At 40.4% G+C, this 25,056-nt stretch overlaps 1 protein-coding gene across 2 annotated transcripts in view; it reads left to right on the top strand.

Annotated features, from left to right (window-relative positions):
* Ddr2 (discoidin domain receptor tyrosine kinase 2) overlaps positions 1-23,264 on the top strand; it is a 132,562-nt gene extending 109,298 nt beyond the window's left edge. For both annotated transcript variants that reach the window (XM_052200502.1, XM_052200503.1), the window contains exons 10-18: positions 1,719-1,781; positions 2,602-2,732; positions 6,618-6,828; positions 8,113-8,336; positions 9,592-9,719; positions 11,662-11,850; positions 12,121-12,355; positions 14,275-14,424; positions 18,334-23,264. In XM_052200502.1, coding sequence (XP_052056462.1) covers positions 1,719-1,781; positions 2,602-2,732; positions 6,618-6,828; positions 8,113-8,336; positions 9,592-9,719; positions 11,662-11,850; positions 12,121-12,355; positions 14,275-14,424; positions 18,334-18,468 — 1,466 coding nt within the window. In that variant the 3' untranslated portion in view covers positions 18,469-23,264. The remainder of the gene's footprint in view (positions 1-1,718; positions 1,782-2,601; positions 2,733-6,617; positions 6,829-8,112; positions 8,337-9,591; positions 9,720-11,661; positions 11,851-12,120; positions 12,356-14,274; positions 14,425-18,333) is intronic.
* Positions 23,265-25,056: the final 1,792 nt, after the last annotated feature.

The following is a 25,056-nucleotide window of genomic DNA, read 5'->3' as shown; positions in this document are numbered from 1 at the left end:
TAGTATTTGAAAGCAAATCTGAAACTAGCATCTTGGAATACATCTAAGAAAATATTTTCTTGAATACAATGTCATTATAACACAAAACATTTACCAGTACATTCTAAAAATGACTTAATCATCCTTGAGTGAATACTAGGGTTCACAGAAACCCTGAGCTATACTAAGCCTTGAAAAGTTAAATGGAATTTATTACTTCCATCTATGCCATTGGGCTTTAGTTTGGAAGACAGAAATGGCTTTTTTTAAAGAATTAATCCAAAGTGCCACCAAGACTAAGCAATCAGGAAGAACAGAGAACAAAACCATGGGCTTTCCTAAATGGTGTCAAAGGTATGGAGCTGCATCCAGCCTGAAAGAGAAGTACAAACATAAAATAATAGGGAGGAACAGGGTAACCTAGCCGTGCATTAGAAGATAACACCCTTTCTGGCTTGATTTTTGTTTCTTAATTTTGGTTGTGAGCTTAGCCTTTGATGACTGAGCCATCTCTCCAACCCCTGGCTTGATATGTTTTTTAAAAAGAAGATTTCAAGATGGTTCATTCACTAGGCTATGCTAATAGGGTAAGAGGGTGTGCACATATTTAGAAAGCATTGGTGCCTAAATGCTGTCTAGGCCAATGTAGCAGAGCAGACTGATTAGTTCATGTAATGTATTCAGAGATGAACTGTATATGCTCAAAAGGTGAGGTGCTAGGATTGTAATAATAATCGGAAGATAAATACTATCCTTGGAAATCATCTGGGTAAACACACAGTTGTCCACCTACTTGTATTCTTAGCTATTCTTGGCAGGGCAATTGGCACATTGGTCTTATTTGGGCCAAGCACAGCTTGGACTAAGTTTTAGATTCCTGGGATTCTCTTAAGCTTCAAGTTGTATGTCTTGGTAATGTTATTTTCTTCTAGATTCTTGAGAACTTAATTTAACCCATACAGTTGACACCAGAAACTCTTTATTTGTATAATAATACTAAGATGAAAAATTAGGATTTGTTGAAGAATATGTTGTAGAAGAGAAATTCATATTTTAATTCTTGATGAATTAGAGGTAAAAATTGATTACTAATGTCAATATGGAAATTACACTTTGGAGTCTGTTTTTTTAAAGCAGACTTTTTTAAACTTCAAAGACAGTTTCCTAACTATAGGGATGGCTGAAGCCTTGAGTTGAAAATTAGGGCAATGAAACACAGTGAAAAATTCCTTTAGAAAACAATTGAAATGGTTTGATTTCTTTATTGTTTAATTGATTAAATTCTTGGAAGGAAAGACTGTCTTCATACCAGGTTCATCTCATGCCCATTTGTTTACTGAATTCTCTGTACATATTGTTGAAAATAGATCCTTCTTTCCATGCATATTTTATGATGATCTATAATCACAGCCCTCTGAAACACCATGCACTAATGTTTTATATTGTGAGAATATATATTTACAACAATTTTGTTTTTGCATCAGAAAAAAAAATGTCTTTACTTGTACAGGTAGTTATAGTTTATTGAATGTATTTATGAATTTATTCTTACTTTGTTTTTTGCAGACATTATATAGTTTTGCATTTACAAGCTGCAGGGTAATGAGTTAATACATATATAATTTTTTAAAACACTATTGGTAGCCTACTTACAATGGACTAGGTCTCAGGCTACCTTCAGACGTGCCATTGCCCGTCTGTCTGCTCCTAATCTCTAACTCACTCTTGTTTTGTGACAGATGCTGCAATGTATAATAACTCCGGAGCCCTTCCTGCCTCTCCTGTGGCACCCACAACCTATGGTATGTGTGATCAGTAATTGTACAATATTAAGATGAAGTTACCTCCTGGAAGACAAAGAAGGGTAGAGGTTGCAAGTCTTCACTGTGTGTGAGTGGCTTGATTCCATGTGGCTCTGAATAAATATTTGCGTGGTAGAGGAAGGATAGTCCACTCCCAAAATAAAGGAGTCAAAGTTACTCTCATTTGTCACCATTCATGAGTTTCTTCAGCTGAGAGGGGCAGAATCTAGAGTGTTCCAACTGTTCCATGAATGATTAAGAAGCTTGGGGGTGAATCAAGTAAGGAGACACTCCTAAATGAGACCCGTAACAGTGATCTCATGAACAGGTTGTCCATGGGACAAAATCTTTTCTATCTCTCAGTAGATGAATATGCAAAGGTTTATTCTTTGCTTGGAGAAGTCACTGGCTATAACAGCCAGCAGTGTTTAATTGGGTTTCTTCTGAGAGGAATCTCAACTCCCTTGGCCCATCTCCAAAAATGATGAGTATAACTCATTCCTTGCCTATATTTTCATGAGCATTCAGAGCGTATACTAGACCATGACAATAGCGGAAAAAATATTGGAATGCATATGAAAACTGCTGCCTATTTAGTCTGAGACACAGAGAGAGGGAGGGCAGTGGCCCGTGGAGGAAGATTCCAGGAAATAAGAGCAACACAATATGCAGGAGCAATAAAAAGCATAAATATAAGGGTGGAACCTTCTGGAATTCTCCTGAAGGAGCAGGGATGGTCTCCATACTCGGTGCTAGTCCCTGCTGCTCTCATTTGCCCTAGGAAGTGATTCTTGTCTCTACCTTCTCTCATTGTTCACAGATCCCATGCTTAAAGTTGACGACAGCAACACCCGGATCCTGATTGGTTGCTTGGTGGCCATCATCTTCATCCTGCTGGCTATCATCGTCATCATCCTGTGGAGGCAGTTCTGGCAGAAGATGCTAGAAAAGGTGAGGATGTGCGGTGTGAACGGGAAGCTGTGCTTCCATTTCCTGTACTGTCATGGCACCAGGAGCAAAGGCCAAATTCTGAAAAGTTATAAGTGGCTAATGAATTTTCTGAGGTAATCAAGAAGCATCAGTGTGGAAAGGCTGTTGAAGTGAGCCCAGAAAGGGATTAGTCGAGTCTAGTTTCTCATTTTCAGAAAAAAGATTCTGGAATCTGCCTTAGCATCTTAGGAAAGCATTTCAAATACATTAAACCTTAACTTGGGCATTTCCCATGAAGAATCCAGTTTATTGGGGTTGAGGATGCAGGCAGGCACCAGTATGTGTTTTCAGTATGGCGCAATTCTGATGGACAGCCAAGGTTGGAGGTCACTCTTGATCCTGTCAACCTTTTTGACCTTTTCTAAACTTTTTGTCCTTTTGCTTTTTGGTGTTAGATTACTTACTTTTCCTGTTGCTGTGACCAAATATCTGACAAAAGGCAACTTAAGGATGGCTTTATTTTATATCATGACTTAAGAGAGGAGACAGTCTATCATGGCAGGGAAGGGATGGTGGTGGAAAGGAAGCAGAAAGAAACGAATGTGGTATTCAGTTTGCCATCTCCTTTTTATTCAATCTGGGATGCCAGGCAATAGGATGGCACTGCCTACATTCCGGGTAGGCCTTCCTTGCTCAGCCAACTCTTTCTGGAAATACCTTCTTACATACCCATAATTATGCTTCTGAGGGGACTCTAAGACCATGAAGTTGACAATGGAGCTTAAACATCTCTCTCTCTGTGCATGCATGTGTGTGTGTGTGTATGTGTTTGTGTGTGTGAAAACAATTAGGTTCATTAATACCCAAGTAGTGTATCACCATCTTAATCCTATTTCTTTATGTACTTGCAGGTTATGATTATATGTCTCTGAATTCCTCAAATTACTGAGTCAAATGACATGAATAGCTTTGTTTTACATATATACACATTATGTTATATAATATTTTAATATGCAAAGCCTTATTTCTCATGCTTGTTTTTGTTTAGTTTCAGGGCCAGTCTCCTGGTGTAGTCCTGGTGTTGTAGATCAGAATGGCATTGATCATGCTATGATTCTCTTGCTGTGTTTTTCCTGAGAGATGTCATCATAGGCATGTGCTGGCACATTCAGTTCACACATGTTATTTTATGTGAGACTCTGGGTAATGATTGCATGGACTAGATTTAGTTTGTTCTGATGAGATAATACATACTCAAAGGGCAACCTGTGTTCTATCATATGGTTTTTGTCAATTGTTCAAAATTGATGCACTTTACTAATAATGAGGATGAGTATCTATAATTCTTCCTGGATTCTTAATCAGAAAAGAACCTCAATGGACAATGCTGCTGATGACCGTCTGTCTTTGAATCATTCAAAATATTTCTGACTTTGACTCTTTCTGACCAGTGGGTTCCTAGCAATGGGTTTGGGTCATGAGATCTCTAGACTGTGAGTGTCTGCAGTGGCTAGAATGGAGTCATTGACTTCAGAGTCCAAGTCTTGTACCAGAAGAGAGGCAGAACAACATGAAAAGGGTGTTGAATCTCTAGATTTCCTTGCTTGTAGTGTATAAGAGAAAGGACTCACTTCACATTTGGGAGGTGTAATCTAGCAAGTCACATGTGGTCCTTTCTGACCGGCTCCACATTCAGGTTTCAAAGTTAGTTTTAAGGATTTGGGGCAGGAATGTTTCATAGAAGAGGAAATCTCTTTGCATCTCACAAAGACCTTACAGCAGACATAAAACACAAAATAAAAACCTTCAGTCCATCAGCATAATCTAAAGAGCTGAGAAGCATACTACAGAGCATTCCCTAAATGGCAGGCATATGTTTCAAGGTGCCAGTGGGAAGTGCTAAGCATTTTCCTCTTTCAGAAGGCTGGAACACACCCATATCTAAATGGGTAACTCCAACGTGAAGCTTGCAAAAAGGGAGTTCGTGTGGCAAAAGAAGCTCCTTGGCTAAGGTTTCATTCAACTGCGTGAGGCTAACATTCTCTCTTGAAAACATATTTTTATTAGTTTTTGGAATTTTTATACAATGTGATTTGATCATATCTATCCACCCTGCTCATCCCTAAACTTGTCCCAGATCTAATGTCACCTCCCTCACCCCTCCCAACGTCTTATCTTTCTTTTTTATTTTCTTTTTTTTTAAATAACCTACTGTGTGTCCATATTGTGCTGCTCATGAAGTCATGGGTGTGGTACTATCCACTGGAGGGTGGTCAACCCAGCAGAAGTCACAACCTTCAAGAAAACATACTGACTATCCTTGAGAAGCCATCATCTGACAGTATTTCCTCAGTTAGGGGTGGAGACCTGATGTATGCTCTTACTGAATAGTCTAGGAGGGCTACATTCTACTTTAAGGTAAAAAGGGAATCTACATTAGTTACTCTGGACTCCTTCCCCCTCTTTATTTTATCTAGAATTTACCACACTTCTCTGGGTCTTTCTTCTTGTCTTCATTAGGGTTTTACTGCTATGAACAGACACCACGACCATGGAAACTCTTATAAGGGCAACATTTAATTCAGGCTGGTTTATAGGTTCAGAGGTTCAGTCCATTATCATTAAAGCAGGAGCATGGCAGCATCCAGGCAGACATGGTGCGGGAGGAGCTGAGAGTTCTACATCTTCATCTGAAGGCTGCTAGGAGAATACTGGGTTCCAGGCAGCTAGGATGAAGGCCTTAAAGCCCACACCCACAGTGATACACTTCCTTCAACAAGACCATACCTACTCCACCAGGGCTATACATCTATTAGTGCTACTCTCTGAGCTGAGCATATACAAACCATCACACTTTTGAAATCCACTGGACCATCTTCCTCATCTGGGAGATCAAAGCTAGTCTGGGAAGCAGTTTTTGCCTTTAGATCTTTAACTCTGTCCTTCAAGAAACTCTTTCTACCACTGAATATAGATATCCCTATATTGTGACTCACAGTGCCCCGGAATGGCATTCTGGATTTCTTTCTAGGATAATATCTAATTTTTTATCTCTGTGGAAAAACTTCCATACATACACCAACAGCATTACTAAATATATTTTTAGTCCATAACATTTTTGTTGATACTTTTGATGGTGTCTGCAGCAATACTTCTTTAAGAAAGTCAACCCATATTTAGGGAAGACCTACTATGTGCTGGGTTCCAAGTTCTGAGTATGTTACTGTTCGGCTTAGCAGAAAGATCTAAGATGCTGTCTATGGGTGTTTATATTAAAGTGGAGCATTTTGCATGTGCAGATTCAAATACCACATCCATTAGATGCCAACTGGTTGTCTTTCCTTGGGGCTGGCAGTTATATCAGACTCCATGCCACTGCAGCTGGTACTTTGTCACTTTCTCTTCCTCTATTAGATTGACTCATCAATCTGTTTGGGGGTTAGTAAAACCTGGCATGTTATTCTAACCTATAATACTAGGATGATCAGGTTCACTGTTAATTTAGCATGTTTTAGAACCCCAAATTTAATGGATGCTTCAGTTTATGTTTACACAGATCAATGGGTTAAAGGCCAAGTCAACAAGACCTGCTATTTAATAGAACTCACTCAACTCTAAAGACCAGAGAAAGTCTTTGGCTACCCATAGGATCTCATTACGTTGTGTAAATGATGCTAACAAGTGCTTTAGTGGAAGCTTCTGAGTGTTGCCAACACAGGAGGCAGATGGTTAAATTCTGCCATCTAAAGAGGAAACTATTGCTGAATTTCTGCAACACAGAAATCCATGTCACCCGCCTGCCTCCCTGCCTGCTGCCATGTTCCTGGGGGTTGAAGGGATGAACCGAGCAGGAAGGCTGGAGTTTAGAAAGAAAGAGTGATGATGTTCTCTATCCATGACGTTCAGGCTTCACGGAGGATGCTGGATGATGAAATGACAGTCAGCCTTTCCCTGCCCAGCGAGTCCAGCATGTTCAATAACAACCGGTCCTCATCACCGAGTGAACAGGAGTCCAACTCGACTTACGATCGAATCTTCCCCCTTCGCCCTGACTACCAGGAGCCATCCAGACTGATCCGAAAGCTCCCAGAGTTTGCCCCAGGGGAGGAGGAATCAGGTGAGCATGAAATCATGGGCAGGGGATTGAGGGAGAAGAAGCTTTGGTTTATATGATGTACGCATAACACTCTTGCTACAAGTTAACCAAATCCACTAAGTCTCGGCCATACTCTGGAGAAGTCTACAGTCTGTCTCTGGGTTTGGTTGCTGCTGCTTCTAGTCTATTCTGAGACTCTTCCTTTTATTCTTAACATAAGATGTTCAGAGGGACCTCCACACAAAAATGTCAAAATGTCACTGAGATGTTACCAGAAGAAGCTGAGCAGTCTCGTCCAGATAACCTTCTTGTTCTGTGTCTAATGGGAGAGAAGGCCCATTCTATGCTCACTTGAGACCAGACTTTACTGGGGTCAATTCTAGACTGGAAATTACAATGAGAGGAGAAAAGAGACACGGAGCCAAAGACATTCTATATCTCTGGGTAGCTCTTTGGACAATTGAACGGCTTAATTTGTTGACTTCTCTTTGGTAAATACTCATTGTGCAAGTATAAGGTTTTATTTTTATAGTAAATATGTTTTTGGTTTTTCTCAGTAAAGGTACTGAATAAGGTGCATAATGCCAGTTGCTTTGAAGCCCAGTCCCCTTGGAAAAGTGCTACAGGGTACATCAGAAGTGGTACTGGGTCACCGATGGTATCCTCAGAAGCTGTCCACGGTCATCAGCCTAGAAGTGACAGGATTAGTAGCAGAGGACTTACATTCAGGAGAGGAAGGCCTGAGCTAGCTGGTGTGACTAAATAGAAAAATAGAAGCCCATTAGAGAAGAAACATGCTGAAAGAATGTTATTTTCTTAACAGAGCCAAAGTAATCAACCTATTTCCTAAGGTCCATATCTTCCATATCAATCATATTCTATCTTTCTTTAATTATGGTACATGTTAAACATGATTTTATAAATTCAAGATGAAGTTGTCTTCTTCCCTAAACCGGACTGTTAAATTAATGGCAGAATTCTGAAATTAAGCAAATTTGCTATTAAACCTTCAACCTTCAAGAGGCCCATCCTGATACAGCAGCGCAAGCCGTCCTAAGGCTTAGCCCCACAAGTCCACAGATTAGCTAGTCAAGGAACTTGCTCACGATGGTGCCTTGTTGGGAAAGTGAAAACCAAAATGACAGCCTACATTCTGAAGTCCAAAAGGAAGGTGCCTAGAGAAGGCTCAGCTGCCCACAAGTAAGCAAGTATGAAGGTTTAGGCTGCGGTGGGGCAAGTTCTTGCTCTCCCCTCAGATCTTCTTAAAGCCCTTGGGAACCAGACTCAGGGCCCATGTCTTCTCAGGCTGCAGTGGTGTTGTGAAGCCAGCCCAGCCCAGTGGACCTGAGGGTGTGCCCCACTATGCAGAAGCTGACATCGTGAATCTCCAGGGAGTGACAGGTGGTAACACCTACTCTGTGCCCGCTGTCACCATGGACTTGCTCTCAGGAAAAGATGTGGCTGTGGAAGAGTTCCCCAGGAAACTGCTGGCCTTCAAGGAGAAGCTGGGAGAAGGCCAGTTTGGGGAGGTGAGTTAATCTTTGGAATGAGACCCCAGTACTTTATGACATGAAGAAAGTGGGCAGGAGTGCATAAAAAAGATCAGAAGAACAAGTTATCTGTCTAGAAGTGAGTTCTCAGAGAAAGGGCTCCCTTGTTTCCCTGCATTGCTGTCTAGATAGTTAATGCTCAATCTCATCTTTGTATAAGAATTGTGGATTCCCTAGGACTTTTTTTTTTAAATACAAAAATTTTAAGGGAAGCAAGTCACAAGAGTTCAGCTATCCTGAAAAATACTCAGCACTTTCAAAAACTGTTTACAATAGGGTTCTGAGGGTGGGGCTCGTGGATATCATCATCTTTTGTGGATTATCTAGGAACACCCTGCTCCTCGCTACAATTTTCTTTTCTCTTAGTGAGAGTTATATGTCAAAATGGTAAAACAAAACAAAACAAAACAGAACAACCCAACCTCACCCCTGTTTTGATCCTGGAATTAACCACCAAGGAATGAAATCACCACAAAGATAAGGAGGGGCCCTGTTCTGAGCTGTTCTCAGAATGATGCATGAAATATTAAACTTTTATGTAAGTCATCAGAACCTTCAGAGAATTCAGAGCAAAGTTTTTGGCTGCAACTGGAATCCTTGAATTCTGTCATGTGTTACCTCATCCAATGTAACACTTGGTTTCCAATGAATATGTTATTGACTTCCAGTATAGATAAGTATTCTCCCTCTGGGAGGTTTGGTGTTAGAGAAGGCAGAGGGAGCCCTGATATTTGTCAGTACTGTCACATGGACTCATTCTGTCCCTTAGGTTGAAAAATCTATGTTCACTATACTATTGCTAACACTTAGGCATAATTTACAACAGTCTCCTCACCCTAAGGGATTATTTTAGGAAATTGCCTTATGCTTTATATGATTAAGGGATTAACTTTTTCAAATCAAAGTTGAAGCAATTATGTCAAATGTTATTTTCCAGTGGAGTTATTCTGTGATAAAATACATTATAGTTGCTCCTTTTTATATCAATATTCTATTCAATGTTAATTTCTTTTGTAGGGCACCAATGTTATCATATTAACTGGGTACTTCAGCATTGTTTATTAATTTTGATAATTACTTGAATCAAAGATATGTCACCGCATAGCCTCGTATTGGTCTCTGATTATTTTGCCTGAGTCATAAGAGTTAGTTTATCTCCAGGACATGCCCAGCAAGAATCCTGAGGCATCTCCAGGAGACAGGATGATGCTGAGACTAGATGACTTTTGTCTAGGTTCATCTCTGTGAAGTGGAGGGGATGGAAAAATTCAAAGACAAAGATTTTGCACTCGATGTCAGTGCCAACCAGCCTGTCCTGGTGGCCGTGAAAATGCTCCGAGCAGACGCCAACAAGAATGCCAGGTCTGTGGTCTGCATTTTGAATTTTCCTTTACTTGCTTCATGGTTAGGATTAGGAATATCCCTGAACATGTCTGAGCTTTTATTTTTCTTTCCTCTCTTGAGATGGGGAGGTTTGTGAGTGGTCACACAAGTGCAATATTAGGCTTCATACTTCCTATGTAGCCAGAAGTGCCCAACTTTTTCTCTGTCTCTTTCAAACATGAATGTATATATATTTATATTTATATTCACTATATACTTACTTAAGTCCCCTCACCCAGGGTGCACAACAGCCCAAATATATGCTTCCCTCATGAAACCCAGATATCCTCTTGACTGTCGCGTCTCCTCTGGCTGGCTTTTCCTAATGGCAAACACCTCCCTCCCTACATCTTTGAATTCTCCATTTTCCCACATCTCTGTTCCCATTCTCATCCCGTGTTTTCTCTTTTATGCTCCTTTTCTTCTATGTTCAGCAGCCCCTCACAAAAAAAGAAGCTACTTCTACTTGGAAACACATCCGTGGACCTCTGAGCAAAAGAATCCACAGTCCTTTAACAGGTTTCCAAACTGGCTAGTAGTCTCTTGGATCCTTTACTACAGGCATTGCAGGTTTCAGAACACTGCATTGTTCTCTGACAGTCTTTCCATTACAGTCATGCTGAGTTAATCCTCACCCAGAGAGGCATGCTGGTGAAAAACTATTTGTGTTCCAGAGAAACCTGAACATCTGGATACCATATGTATCTTCCCATGCATGTTGTCTTGATACGTCTCGCTGATACTCACCCCAAGAGGGAGTTTATTATCCCTATTTCCCTAAATTATTGTAAATTCCAAAAATGACGATAGGTTTCATTAAAAGTCTTACAGAGGGCAGGATGTGAACTGAAGAGGAGACAAAGGTGAGGAAATGGAACTGTGTGGGCTTTCACATTTTAACCAAGAACTTTATCTTATGAATATTAACATGGATGGATTAACATTATTAATATTAACAAGATTAATATTCTTCATATTAATCTTCTCATAGGCCAGGAGAACATGGCTAGTGGGAAAAAACATTGTATGAGATAAAACAATGTATTTCTGGGTTGTTTGGTTTGGTGATATCTGCAGATCTACACTCTCTTGTTTGGTAGTGATGGACCGCCGCCTAAACACAATGCCAAAACTCATAGTCTGGTACTTCATAGGGAAAGGAGAGGGGAGATACTAAATCAGGACTACATTTGTTCCAAGAACTTATACCAATAGAGTTTGATTTTCAGTCAAACTCTCTGGCGATTTCGGATTTGCTCCTGTAGTTTGAGAATGTGGGCTATTGGCTCTATGTTGACAATTTACAAGGCAAATGTGGCTGTCACTATGAACTCAAACCATTATCAGTTTGTCCCAAATGGCTTTCATACAACTCTGTTTGAACAAACCACCAAATCACTCTGTTCTGTGGCTGACTGTTGGTGCAGATGGTATTGGGAAAAGCCAGTAGATGCAAATAAAAAAAAAGATCAGATAATCAACTGGGTGATTATTCACTTTGTAAAAAAGATCTTCACTTTATTAAGACTGTGATTTCGTAGCTTTTGAAAGAAGCAAATATCTTATAACACTCGAGTAGGTTTTAATGAGAAACTCCATTTTCACAGTAGTTTTAAACAACACATGTCTGAGTCAGTAAGTTAACAACATTTTACATACAAGTATTTTGCCAAATACTAGGGATATAAAAGTGAGTCACAGATTTTATCCTTGAAAACATTATCATTGACTAAATAAAGGTCCATTGTGTTCATGGAGAAGTTGAATGGGATAGTTCTGGGTCTGTCAGTTATTGCAAAGATTTTCCAAAGGGGAGCCAGGCATGGTGTGATGGGTAGGAATGGGCAGTGTGGGGCATCCTTCCTTACTCAGTTCTGACTCTGATAACTCCTGACTTTGTCTACAATCACGCCCTCCAAAGGAATGATTTTCTTAAGGAGATAAAGATCATGTCTCGGCTCAAGGACCCAAACATCATCCGTCTCTTAGCTGTGTGCATCACTGAGGACCCGCTCTGCATGATCACGGAGTACATGGAAAATGGAGATCTCAATCAGTTTCTCTCTCGCCATGAGCCTCTGAGTTCTTGTTCTAGCAGTGCCACTGTCAGGTAAATGAGTCGGGTCCTTTGTCTTTTCTGTGAAGCCATGAGAGTAACTCCAGAGCCTGAAAATGGGGAGAGGTAAAACTCAAGGTATCGATTGTCATGGGGGCAGGGTGGGGGATCAATAAGTGTGCAGTGATGATGTGGCAGCTACCCCTGTGGGAAATCGAGCATTCTCTGAGAATGGAGGCAGGATATAGACGGTTCCACCCCGGTTTGTTGGTTATCATATGCCCTGTCCACAGCTGCTTTCTTTTCTCTTACGTGTGTCCCTAGTTACACCAACCTGAGGTTTATGGCTACCCAGATTGCCTCTGGTATGAAGTACCTTTCATCTCTCAACTTTGTCCACCGAGATCTGGCCACACGAAACTGCTTAGTGGGCAAGAATTACACCATCAAGATAGCTGATTTTGGGATGAGCAGAAACCTGTACAGTGGTGACTACTACCGGATCCAGGGCCGGGCAGTGCTCCCCATCCGCTGGATGTCCTGGGAAAGCATCTTGCTGGTGAGTTTCTACATCTGTGAGCCCTGTCTCAGCAACTGACCTGCTATTCAGGTCTGAAGCCGGGACAAACTGGAGGCAGCAGGAGGCAAGCCCCACAGACCGTGACATTTTCCCCTGACTTGAGAGGATCTTCTCGAGCACTATATTATTATTGTTGTTTTGTTGTCATTGTTAATATTATTATAGACTTGCCTATTTCCACTGGAAAAGGGGAATGCACCATTACAGAAACTGTAGGGAAAATGTTTAAAAGAATAAGGAATTTGTTATTTCTTCCTCTCTACCCTTCTCCCTATTGAATGGTCCTATTTCCTGGCACTAAAACCCTAATCTGTTAAAAAATTATGTTGTATTATATTTTTCCATATTAAGTTTATGACCATGCTTCTTATCAACTATTAAACTGTAAACTTAACATTTTCTGCAATGCTACCTTGATTGTCCTTCCATAATATTCAGAGAAAAGCCTGAGCTCAGTTTGATTATGTTCATTTCTACTTCATCTGCTTATTTCTGGCTGATATTCATATAGGATTCATAAATTAGTTTTGAAATATAAGAAACATGAACATTATTGTCTCCTCAATAAGTTTAATGCTTTGAAATGCTGCCTTTGAGGGTTTTCATGCATGTATTTCTAATGTGTGAAGTCTTTAATTTTGAATTTTTAAATATCCAAGTGTGTGTGTGTGTGTGTGTGTGCGCGCGCGCGCGCGTGTGCACGCGTGCGTTTATGGCAGGTCGGAATGTCTGTGTAAGGACAGGTGGCTACAGAGCCCAGGAGAGCGTGTCAGATCCCCTGGAGCTGGGGTTACAGGCAGTTACAGGGTTCTGGGGACCGACCTCAGGTCTTCAGGAAGAAGAATGAATACTGATGTCTGTCTGATGTCCCAATATGTGGGAGGCTGAACAAGGATAATTGCTGTTAGTTAGACGTAAGTGTGGGCTAGAGAGTGAGATCCTGGCTCAAACAAAAACAAAGGAAGATAAACAAGAAGAATGATTCTATAATACCTGCCATTTATAAAATCCCAATGACCTTTTCATCATTATATGTGAGCCTTTATCTATTCTATATCTATATCTATTCTATAATTCTGCCATTGTATAAAATCCCAATGACCTTTTCATCACTATATGTGAGCCTTTATCAACTTCTAACATATGCAAGCAGTTTTTTAATCTAAAAGTGCTGTGTGGTATTAAAAAGAGACACATTGGGTTACATTCAGAGGACTATGTTTCCTATTCCAGTTGTTGCATTATTAATGGACTTATTAACCAGAATAATTTGCTGGACCACTCCTCTTATTTTTCTGACTTAAAAAAATCAATACATGTCTGTGTCACAATCTTTATTAAATAGAAAAATGTGTATTTAATGAGCACTGATGACATTCGATGTCAGTGTTGTCATTTGATAAATCATCTTTAAGACTGTGGCTATTGACCAATAAGGAAGCAAGAGTTCTGGATTCACCAGGCCTAATTCCATTCCCTTAAAAGGCTTCCTTCATTCCTACCCTCAAAATAATAGATTTCTTGTGATAACTTGAAGTTTTCCCTGGGTGGTTTTCCCAAAGTGGTCCATAGCCTACAGGTGACCTTCCAGCATTCAGAGAGCTGCTAGCCTACAGGTACCTGTTCTAATGCTCTCAGCCTTATGGACTGTGTCCTTGCAGCTCTTGTGTTTCATGTCTGAGAGCATGACTAAGCTGAGGACACAGGAATGGCAGAGTGGACAGCTTTCCAGCGAGTTTACATCACCACTTCTAGTTTCTCCGTGCACATCTGGGCAGTCTCTCTACCTTGCTCGCCCTTGTCAGGGGAAGGGAGATTGGTTTCAGATGATAGACATGGAACATGCTCTTTGTTTGTGGGCCTGGCTTGCTCTGATTTTCTTTCCTCTCCTTCAATAGGGAAAATTCACCACAGCAAGCGATGTGTGGGCCTTTGGGGTGACTCTGTGGGAGACTTTCACCTTCTGCCAGGAGCAGCCCTATTCTCAGCTGTCAGATGAGCAGGTTATTGAGAACACTGGAGAATTCTTCCGAGACCAAGGGAAGCAGGTATGGACTCTTGGGGATGTGGACTTGGGTGTTCTCAATGGAAGGAGAAAGGAAGGTCCTGAGTATGTAGGAAGACCCCAGATCAAGGATGTAAAGAAAATTCTCCTTCTTATGTTCAGTCTATTCATAGATCTAGATTATCCAGAAAGTCTACTTGGCGGTTAAAAAAAAAGTGAGGGAAGTCAATGGTGTTTGTTTAAAAAAAATCATTTGAATAAGTTATGGTGTTGGTTTGGCTCAGTGAACACTGTTTCTAGACTTGAATATTCACAAATGAACTGGTATACCCTGGTACTTCTCTGGAGAGGTACCTCTGGGCCTACAACTCGATCCTCTTGGGAGTTATGGACAGCTGAGCCCTCAAGCTCACACAGAGTTCTATTTCCCTGAGATATCAAGCTTTCTTTGGTTGGTCAAGTTTGTGATGCTCCAGTGAGACCTAGGCTTTAAAGCTTGTTAATAACTAGAGCATTGCAGTGCCCCAAGTGGCCTGTCTGTAGCGCATCTTACATCACAGCATCTCCAACAGCCACATGGGAATAGCTAGGGAAAGGTTTTGCAGGAGATAAAACGTGGGTCCTCTCTGGCTTACCTAGACTTAAACGTGCAAATGACCAGGAAGGACAAGAATAATACACGGTGCATGCTGAAAATGAGAACAGCCTGCAATTTAATTTTTATCTCAATGCCCTTTGGATAATTTGGTAGCAGGAATTCTAAATCATCTATCCTGGTTAGGAAGTGTCCCAGTTAAGGTTCCTATTGCTGTGATGAAACAACATGACCAAAAGTAAGTTAAGGAGAAAAGGTTGATTTGGCTCACACTTCCACACTGATGCAGAGGCCACATTCTTATAGAATTCAGAACCACATGCCATGGATGGTTCTTCCCACAGTAGACTGGGTCTTCCCTAATCAATCATTAATTAATTAAATGCCATACAGGTTTGCCTACAGCCAGATCTTATGGAGATATTTTCCTAATTGAGGCTCCCTCAGATTTCATAATTGAGTTTTTCTCAGATGTCCTTAGCTTGTGTCAAGTTGACCTAAAACTATCTAGCACAGGAGATAACTTCTCTCATTGTGATAAAGCAAAGATTTGCTCTTGTCTTTATGAAATATACAATGGACCAAGAAGAAAGCTTTCCTTTCCTAGATTAATGTATTTTTTTTTAAAAAAAAAACTTTTAGAAGACAAATGCCAAATTTTATGTTCAATTAGAAAATGGATTCCACTCATTAAAATAACAGTCTTAATTTGAATATATTCTAGAGTCATTTGGGGTTATTGTGAGTCTCTTGGTATTCTTCAAATTATTGTTTATCAACAGAAATCCTGCAGAGTTAGTTTTTACAAATGAAATCACCACCCATGCCACAAGAGGAAGGCAAAGTCCTTTCCTGGGTTCTGTTTGTTTTATTCATGATAGTTACTGATCACTAAACAGTCACATGTTATTTCAATTTTGTTACACAGCTTCACAAGAACACATCTTTTTAACCAACTGAAAATAATAGAAATTCTCATTTATAATAATTTTTGAACTTTACTTTCTCATTTAGCTTTAGGCAGTCTATGTGAAAAGGACCACTAATTATTGCCTACACAAGATGCCAGCAGTGTGCCACATACAGACTTGACTATCTCCCTGTGATAAGGTACTAGAGTCAGGGATTTGGCTGAATCCAGGCCCAAAGCAAATATGACCATCACATACTCAGTCACTTTTCAATTACAACTTTAAATTTTGATAAAGAAATTACTAAATTTGGCATATCACATGTAAACAACTGGTTAAATACAATTTACTAGATTTGTTAAAATTTGATTACTATTGTATTTATAGTTGAAATTCCAATATTCATGTTCTAGAGTTTGACATGAGCATGTATGGACAGTGCTACCTTTATCAGTGGCTACATGGCTTCTGTAGTCCCCGAGCTACATAGATGTGATAAACTCATTTACCAACAGTCTATCCAACCTACTGGGCACAGGAGATACAAGGAAGTAGAAGAACAGTGTGGCTAATATACATTCTACAAGAAACTTCATAGCTTAAGCAGATTTTTAAACAATTTCCTTTCAATTTAAAATGCTTAAACGTCTATAACAAAAATTCCACCCATTAAAAATGCATTTGGCTTTTTTTTGTGTGTGTGTGTTCAATTTACAATCACAAGGTGTGAAGAAATTCCAGATAGCATTTTTCTTGAATGCTCACAGTATGAATAGAACTTAGGAACTAAAACTAAAATCAAAATTCGCTTTAAAATTTACACTGGTGTTATGAGAGGTCACACAATGGTGTATGTGATAGGAAGTCTTATGAAGTGTAACTTGGACTGTTCAAGTTAAATTGTTATTGCTGTTGTTGCTTTTGAGGCTGATCCTTGCTACATTTCCAGGGTGGCTTTGATCTCTGATCCTCCTGCCTGAGCAGCACAAGTACTAAGACTACAGGCCTGCCACAACCACACCTGGAACTCAAAGTGACTATAACTTTGTTTCTAACGGTCTCAGAAAGAGCTCAGCAATTTTATGTTTTACCAATAATAACCTGAGAATGCAAGTTATTGATAATGCTTACTTTCTAATGCATGGTGTTTTATATCCGTTGTTTTGTAATTCTGACTTAATTTGATAGACTGTTTAATTTGTTATTTTAACAGAAGTCAAATATTTTTACATATTGGTCTTTTTACTGTCAATTAGAAGTTGATGTGCATATGATATTATTAGACTCTGGGTAAAGTCCAGCTCCTATGATACATGAGTGAGGATGGTGTTGTATGAGGTAAGGCAGAATGAGAAATAGCTAATGATTAACTAGGTACAGATATTGGGTTCAGCAAAGGCAATGATACTTTGATGGTTGGGTGATCATGGAAAGTTTAAGTAAGGTTTAACAATCTGTCAATTTATCAGGGTATTGAAAAGTATAGGTAAGGAGATGATAGTAATAAAATAGAGAATGCAGAAGATGGACTGGGAATTAGCAGAAAAGCATCTTGTTTGTGGAAATGGTAACTGGAAACTTCAGAGTAGCATCCTAGGCTGGAATTAGGGCACCATGAATACTCCTGTTAATGCATTCTAATTTCTTGAGAACAATACAGAGGAGGGGAAGACAGAGAACAATGGTGACTGTTGCTAGGATACAGCCTGCCTCCTGATTTATGCATCTGGCTGAAATAGTATTCCAATCAAAATTGCAATAAAACCTCAAATTCTTTATGGAGTGGAAGCAATAAGTGTACTTATTTCTGTCATATTGGCTCAGCCAAGATTCACCCTCACTGACAGCAGATCTGAGCTCCTTTTTGTGGCGAGCCCCCCTGACCGGCAGGGAAGAAGACCACCGACACGAGGATTCTTCTCTTATCACACTTTTATTGGAGTACCGATGGATTAATGGAGAGTTGAAGATGAGAGGCGAGGGAGAAGGAAAGGGAGCGGCATATATAGGCAGGACAGGATGTTTCTACTATAGATAAGCTAGTCAAGCTGGGATAGGCTGCTTGCTGTTGCCGGGCAGACTTGTGCTGGGACAAAGGCCAAAATGAGATGTTTACTGCACTCCTCGGCGCCATCTTGTAATGGCGTTTGCAGGAACAATAGGCAGCCCCTCACACCTTTTGCCTTGGTGTAACCCTTGGCAGGAAGGCAGGGTCTGCAGGACAGCCCATCATGAAGTACTGCTTGAGAGGAGTAGAATAGGAGAGGGCAGTAAGAAAGAGCCTGATGCGCTAGAGCGTTGTGTGTTAGGAGAATAGACACAACACCCATGTCTGTCGCTTGGTTCAATAAAGTGGCAAGGGTGCACAAAGAGCTATGTTACAGCCCATTTTCCTCCTGCCTCTTAATGCATATTTTTCTCTCTTTTAAAATTTTTGTTCCCAAAGATCTATCTCCCTCAACCAGCCATTTGCCCCGACTCTCTGTATAAGCTGATGCTCAGTTGCTGGAGAAGAGAAACCAAGCACCGACCATCCTTCCAAGAAATACACCTTCTGCTTCTTCAGCAAGGAGCTGAGTGATGCCATCGGTTCCTGGCAATGTTCCTGTGGTCCAGATCCTTCCCACAAGGCCTAGCGCTCACCCACATCTAAGCCACTCCAGCCGGACATTCGATGGACCTGAGAGACAGTCACTCTGCCCTCTCTGTCCCGCCTCCACTACACTTCCCTGCTTCCTACCGTTGACTCACATATACTTTTTTTTTTACATGAAATAACTAAAAGAAGAAAAAATATAGAGCAGATATTAGTAAAAGAAATGTTACTTGATATACCAAACGGTTAGATAATGAAGACTAGCAACTTTGATAATTTATAAAGGTTATGCTTATGTTTATAAGTGTGCAGATCCTACAATATTTTTCCATGTCACTTTCTGTAAAATATCTTTAGAAAGAAAAACTTGAAGAATATGAATGTCTTGGGAAACATGAGATTAGGCTTAAGGAAAATACTTGGTAGTAATGAGGAGTTGCAGGATTTGGCATTCTACAACAAATGGATGATTTTAAAAAAGCTCTACCTTGTTTCTTGGAATTCTTCAATCATGGCCAGAGATCGGAGCCTACCTATGAAACAGGGCATATGGGTAGAAAGAAGTGTCTGTTGAAGTAGGACACAGAAAGGGAAAGATTCCAGTAGACCATGGTCATAGGAAAGGAGGTCCTTGGAGGATTCGTTGTTCATGTGTGAGTGTCTTCACCTGTGTGTTTTAGTGACAACTTGACATTAGTCAGTAAAGCCTAGTGTTTTGATACTTTAGTGGTTGCTCCATCCGTTCCTTGTGCCAGTTCTATTTCTTTCAATATGTGGTGCCTTTGTGGGACTTGTAGGCTAGGGCCTCAACTTCTCAGGCATAAGTGACCAATGTCATGCCCAACATACAAGAGATATGTTCAGAGTGTTTCCAAAAGGTTAGAAGAAGTTATAGGAAGACTTTTTTTCTATTCCTTACTTGGGAAAATATGGAAATAGAACATACACAGGTGAATGGGCTTCCTCAGAGATGGGGAGTCTCTCATCTCTGAAAAGTTTCGGATACTATCTGATGAACTATGCAAGGAAGAGGTTCTTGAATACCGGATACATATGCATGGGGTAATAAAAGGATGACCATTTGGTGTTACTGCAAGTGTTTTTGCCAAAGATAGTGTGGGCAGTGGCAAAGTATGAAGTTCTGGCTTTGAGATTCATGAGAACAGATGCATGATCAAACAGGAGTCACCTTAGAGCAGATCCTAAGTTTTCATCTTCCATAAACTCTATCATTCAGCAGAAATATAGACTATAAAACCCCTAAGTACTACAAAGGGAAACCAAGCCGAGGTAAAATAGTAATGGCCTGCTTCTGTCTATCCAGTCAGCTTGCTCCATGGTCTCTATGAAACCTGAGAGTTTCTTGGTTCAGCCTTCAGCATGGCTACAGGACACAGCAGATGTATAACTCTAAGTCTTAACATTAATTTTGTAGATCCCATTCACTCATAGCAAATTTTACCTCTTCCATGGCTTTCCTCTCAAACAAAGAGGTCAGAGAGAGCTTTGGGTTGGGAACTCTCGTCCTGTTCTCCCTCAAGCCAAGTATGCCATCTTCCCAAGTCTTGCTTCTCTCTGAATTTGTTTTCTTATCTGTCTCCCATGAAAATCAAATTAGATGATTTAGTAATCTCTTGGAGTTCTGCTAGGTTTTGTGCTTGCTGGATAACTAGATTTGTGGTTGATGTAGGTTCAGTTTCTGCTCAGACAATTGTGGCCAGTAATAGTGATTCTGAGAGACATTATTTAAGTAATATGGCACCTGCATTATAGCTGCTGTAGAGTGATCAGGTATTTTCATGTTATCTCATTTGATAGTTCTAGGGCCAGACATGTTTCTTTCACAACTCTTGACTATATGCTCTTCAGTATTCTGCCCCCAGTTCACTGTATTCCTTTGAAAATGAAATTTCCAGGACTTTGCTTTATGGAACTAATCTATTCCAGATGGCTATCAGATATATATCATCATGTACAGGCACTTTTTTTTGGTATTAAGAAGGTTCCACCTTCTGGCACTGAAACCTTTGTATTATAGACACAGGTTTAGTTTCTATTTACACTAGTAGAATTTAGCAGTACACGTTTGAGTGACCTACCGTGGTAGACACGGTAAGGGCTTACTCTAAAGACTTACTCTGTAGAAAGGTAGCTCAAATCTGAATTAGAGAAATGGAGGTAAGCTTTGAAAGAAAGCAGAAACAGATGAGAAACTGTTGGTTATTGTTATTTTCCCAGGTTACTTGTGATCATGATATATGTGAACAATTTATGTCAAGATGTCCTTTAGACTGTCATATTTCAATTTATACCTTTGTTGATGAATGCATACATTATCCAGGTCCATTTTTTTTTAATGTTGGGGCTCATACCTAGAGCTCACATTTGCTAGGCATGGGTTCTGTCATTGTATCTATGTTCAAATCTTGATATATAGCCTAGTATCTATGTTCAAGTCTTGACCTGGTGACCAGACAAATGTGTAAATATGTCACATATGTGATCTGGAGTGGAAACGAGTGCACTGAGGGGAGCCTGCATTGTTGGAGCTATGGAAAGATTGTCTGTGAATGCTCAAAACTGCATAACAAAAGAGGGCTAGATGCAAGTGTGCAAGTAGTATTTTTAAAAAGTGGTTACAGGAATGTATGTGTGTGTGTGGCTGGATGGAGAGGATGGGGAGAAAAATGAAAAAGAAGTCTCCACGAAGAGAGGCAAGGAGAGATTCTAGAGAAGACGCAGGGTGAGGCAAGTCAGATGTGGTAGAGACAGGGCTGGGTGGAGGCCGTGAAGTCAACACTGATGCATGAAAAAAGATCTGAGAGAGGTTAGAAAAGGTGTCTTGGGAAGAATTGGAGAGTAAGTAAAGGAGACATGCTGAGTGAGGGAGCCTGACTTGATTAAATCGATGGAAGGTCCACCGTAGGTAATGCAAGGGATTTTTGCAGAGTTGGGGAAGCACATGGTCTTCATGGATACAGAAACAAGTAGCCACCAGAGCCACTAGGGAGTGACCTCCTCATCTCAGAAAGTGGGTACAGAAGGTAGTTTGCTCCTCTGTGGGTTCTAGACCACATCTAGCGCTGGTGGCCATGTTGTCTGTGTCCCGGACTTGAGTTTCATGTGCTGTTTTGGCATGAAGACCTAGGAGTTTGTGGTAGTTACCGAATCCACTTTCATTGATGCTCATCCTTGCTTGGTCTAAAATGGCCACAGCAAACATGAAAACAACAGGTGTAAGTTAGACAATACTAAACTTTGTCTCATTTTTGACAGAGGGGTGTGCCATATTGGAAACATGTTTGTCTATTTACCACCCGGGCATTCCACAAGACCAGTGTGATGTGGGCTTAGGCCATGTGTTTTAAGTAAAGAGGAGGTGGGGGGGCGTGTCAGGATAAAGTGGGTGTGGGAAGGTGTTCTGAAGACATGTATTAGAAAACAGAGCAGTGTCTGGTTTCATCCAGTACAAAATGAAAAGAATTGCAATACGTTGCTTACTGCAATGCAACTTTGATCCTAAGTTGAATTTGTGGGCTTGGCATTTGCATCATAGTCTTTTTGTTTTCTTTTGAAGCCTATGTCCTTGGGCACTGTGTGGGGTAAGCCCCCCCCCCCAATGTTTTGGCAAGATGCCGATTCTGGTCTCCTGGAAAACTTTTTGAAGTTTCATATTCTAGAAACAGATGAATGTCATTGGTGCTTGGTGAGTTAATTGGAATCCCAAGTTAAGAAAGAAGGAAGCTGGGTAGTTACTAAGGACTTGAGTAGTCTGGCAGGAAAAGACTGGGGAGGGACCAGTTAGCTGTCCCATGTTTTTCAGAAATTTCTTATTTTGCAATTGTCTGAGACTTGAAATAAGTTACAAAATAATCAGCACAGAATAGTCTTACCCCGGATCTGTTCCTCACCCCCCTCCCTACCCCCGCTGAAAATATTTTAGTCTATTTTCACCTGTTTGAACCATTTTCAAAACTAAACTCTAGGCCCAACTTGGCTTTCACCGGTGTTCCTACCTTGTATGCCTTTGCTCACCTGATATTTTTAGCCTTTGTTGGTTTGTTACCTGGCTTTGGTGGCATACAGGATAAAAGATTCTACCTAGATATTACAACTGAGAGAAAACATCGAGTTGACAAGAGCTTTTATCCGTGACCAATGTTCCACGTATTTGCTGAGTCCACTTTTAATTAAAGCTCACCATTGCTGGGCCTAGAATGGCCAGGTCATGACACAGGATTCATGCCTCATGACTAACTCCTCTGTTTGGTACCCCCAAACAACCCAAGAACAACTTCAGAAGAGTAACAATCTAAAAGGCTTTTAAGTGGGGAGGAATCCTAAACAGAAGAATGGGACTTGTGTTGGTGACAAGAGGGGTCTATGATAAAGCAGTGCTTTGGTCAAGAATTAAGTGGTGCTGAATGGAAGGAAGCAGGGGTAGTCTGGACCTGGAAGATGACACAAATATCACCCCCCCCCCAATGTGAGGTTAACCGTTGTCTTCAGAGAACCAGCGAAGCTTCGTTTGCTTAGCTGTTCATCCTTAATTGTAATATCAGCTGCTAAACTAAATGTAAACACAACAGCTTCCTGGGGAAGAGTTAAAAGTTGAAACTCTAGTTTCCTGGATCATGACTTTGGGTTTTCTGTTAGACATTTTAAAGCTGTCTTGCTTAAGGGCTACAGAATAGTAATTGTCTGTGGCTTATGGATTTCCTAGCACACAAGTGAATATTTTGTGAATTTATGTTTTTAATGAATAAAGTATGGAAAAATTATGTATCGCATGTGTTAATTTGGGGGAGAAGCACTTTAGAACATAGAGGGCTTATTCTCACAAAGAACAAGGCAAAAAGTGCCCTAGCAGTGTAGTGGTAAAAACAATTCAGGCAGCCATGTAAGGTAGTTTTCACAGGGTACTAGGCCAAAGAGAGAGAGAGAGAGAGAGAGAGAGAGAGAGAGAGAGAGAGAGAACACTCAACAGATTCTGGCTCCACACTCAGCTCCTCTGAAAAAAGCTATATAGTTTCTCCTACAGACACCTTGCCAGTAACCTTACAGGTCTCACAGGAGAGCAGATCTAAGTTCCAAGGCTGATCTGCAATCACAGCTGTACTTCAGGAAAACATTTCTCAAGGGAAAGCACAGGACGATACTTTTAGTGCAAAATGGTTCTTTGCTATGTATGGATTCACTTCTTTTTGCCCCATGCCCTGTTCCCAAGGACTGTCTTCCTGCAGCACTATGGTGGACTCTTCTGGGCGTTATTCAATAGCCTGTGGTGGGTAATGTGTTTTGTCAAAGGCTAAATAGCAAGTGGATTTAATTTCTGCTTAAAATGATCATACTCATTCTGAAATAGATACATAAATATCCTCTGTATTAGAAAAAGGAATGGAACGTGGTGCCAATTGTATATTTTCTTTTATTTATTCCCTGTAATTCTGTCAGATGATAAATTGTAAATATCAGTGATTAAAGAGTCATGCTACTGATGCAGTCTTCTCTCTGTCTCAGCAGGAACAGTTCTGGGCTCTGTTATCTTTCCTCCTTACACCATTGGTGGAGTGGTGGAAGAGCTGCAGGTGCGTGCATCGTGGACACGTTAAGGGCTGTCTCTCAAAGGGTCAGGTGAAAAGGCTTCTCTTAGATGCCAGTTGACAGCTAACTAACATGGTTACATCTCTGACATAGTAGAAACCTTGTTTCCTATCTTCATGTTATTGGGCCACTTCTGGGAACCTGAGTTTCCAGAATTATTTTGAAAGCCTTTATTGTCATCACTATGGGGTTGTTTTGTTTTGATTGTTTTTTTTTTTAAGGAACAGACATGCTTGCTGAATCCAAATGTGGTCTGTTTCAGGCAGCTGTTCACACAAGCATAAAGTTAAAAAAAAAAACTGTATACAACTGGGATCCAGATGCAAACCTCACAATGGAGATTAGGGAGGAACAATCCTAAACATATTTTACTTTAACCTACAGAATTTCTGAGTAACATGAGCACACTTCTTCCAGCAGGTGTCCTAGTAGAAAAGAGAATGTTATGAGTTCTCAAAGAATAAACAGAGTATTCATGAGTGCACTTCCTGTCTCTGCAATGCCCGGGATTTCAGGACCCAAGATCAGGAACTTATATACCTGATTGGTGGAACTGGGATGGAACAAAAGGAAACAGGGGAGGTGGAGATGTTCAGAGATATAATTCTGCTATCGACACACCCTGCCAAGACTTAATGGCAGATATGAGGGCTGGCTTGCATCTATGCACACTCATCCACAAGGACACAGACAAGTTATTCCTATGCCTCAATATGTAGGTCATTATATTGAGGACGGAAATTGTGTCTACTCAGTTTTTCATTAGCAACTTGCATGGGTTTGGTTAAGTTGCAGAGAACAAGAAAATGATTTTCTGTTTATAGTTTTATAGTTATTTCCTATTTGAAAAAGAAGTAAACACACATCTGCAAATCCTTCTCTTCTATAGTCCTTGGGTTCTACACAGGGTAACATGACCATTTACCACTGATGAATTGGGTAGAATTCTGAGTTAGTTTTGAGCCAAAC

Source organism: Apodemus sylvaticus, chromosome 12 (genome assembly GCF_947179515.1).
Source record: "Apodemus sylvaticus chromosome 12, mApoSyl1.1, whole genome shotgun sequence".
Taxonomy (NCBI): Eukaryota; Metazoa; Chordata; class Mammalia; order Rodentia; family Muridae; genus Apodemus; species Apodemus sylvaticus.
This window is presented reverse-complemented; position numbering and strand designations above follow the sequence as displayed.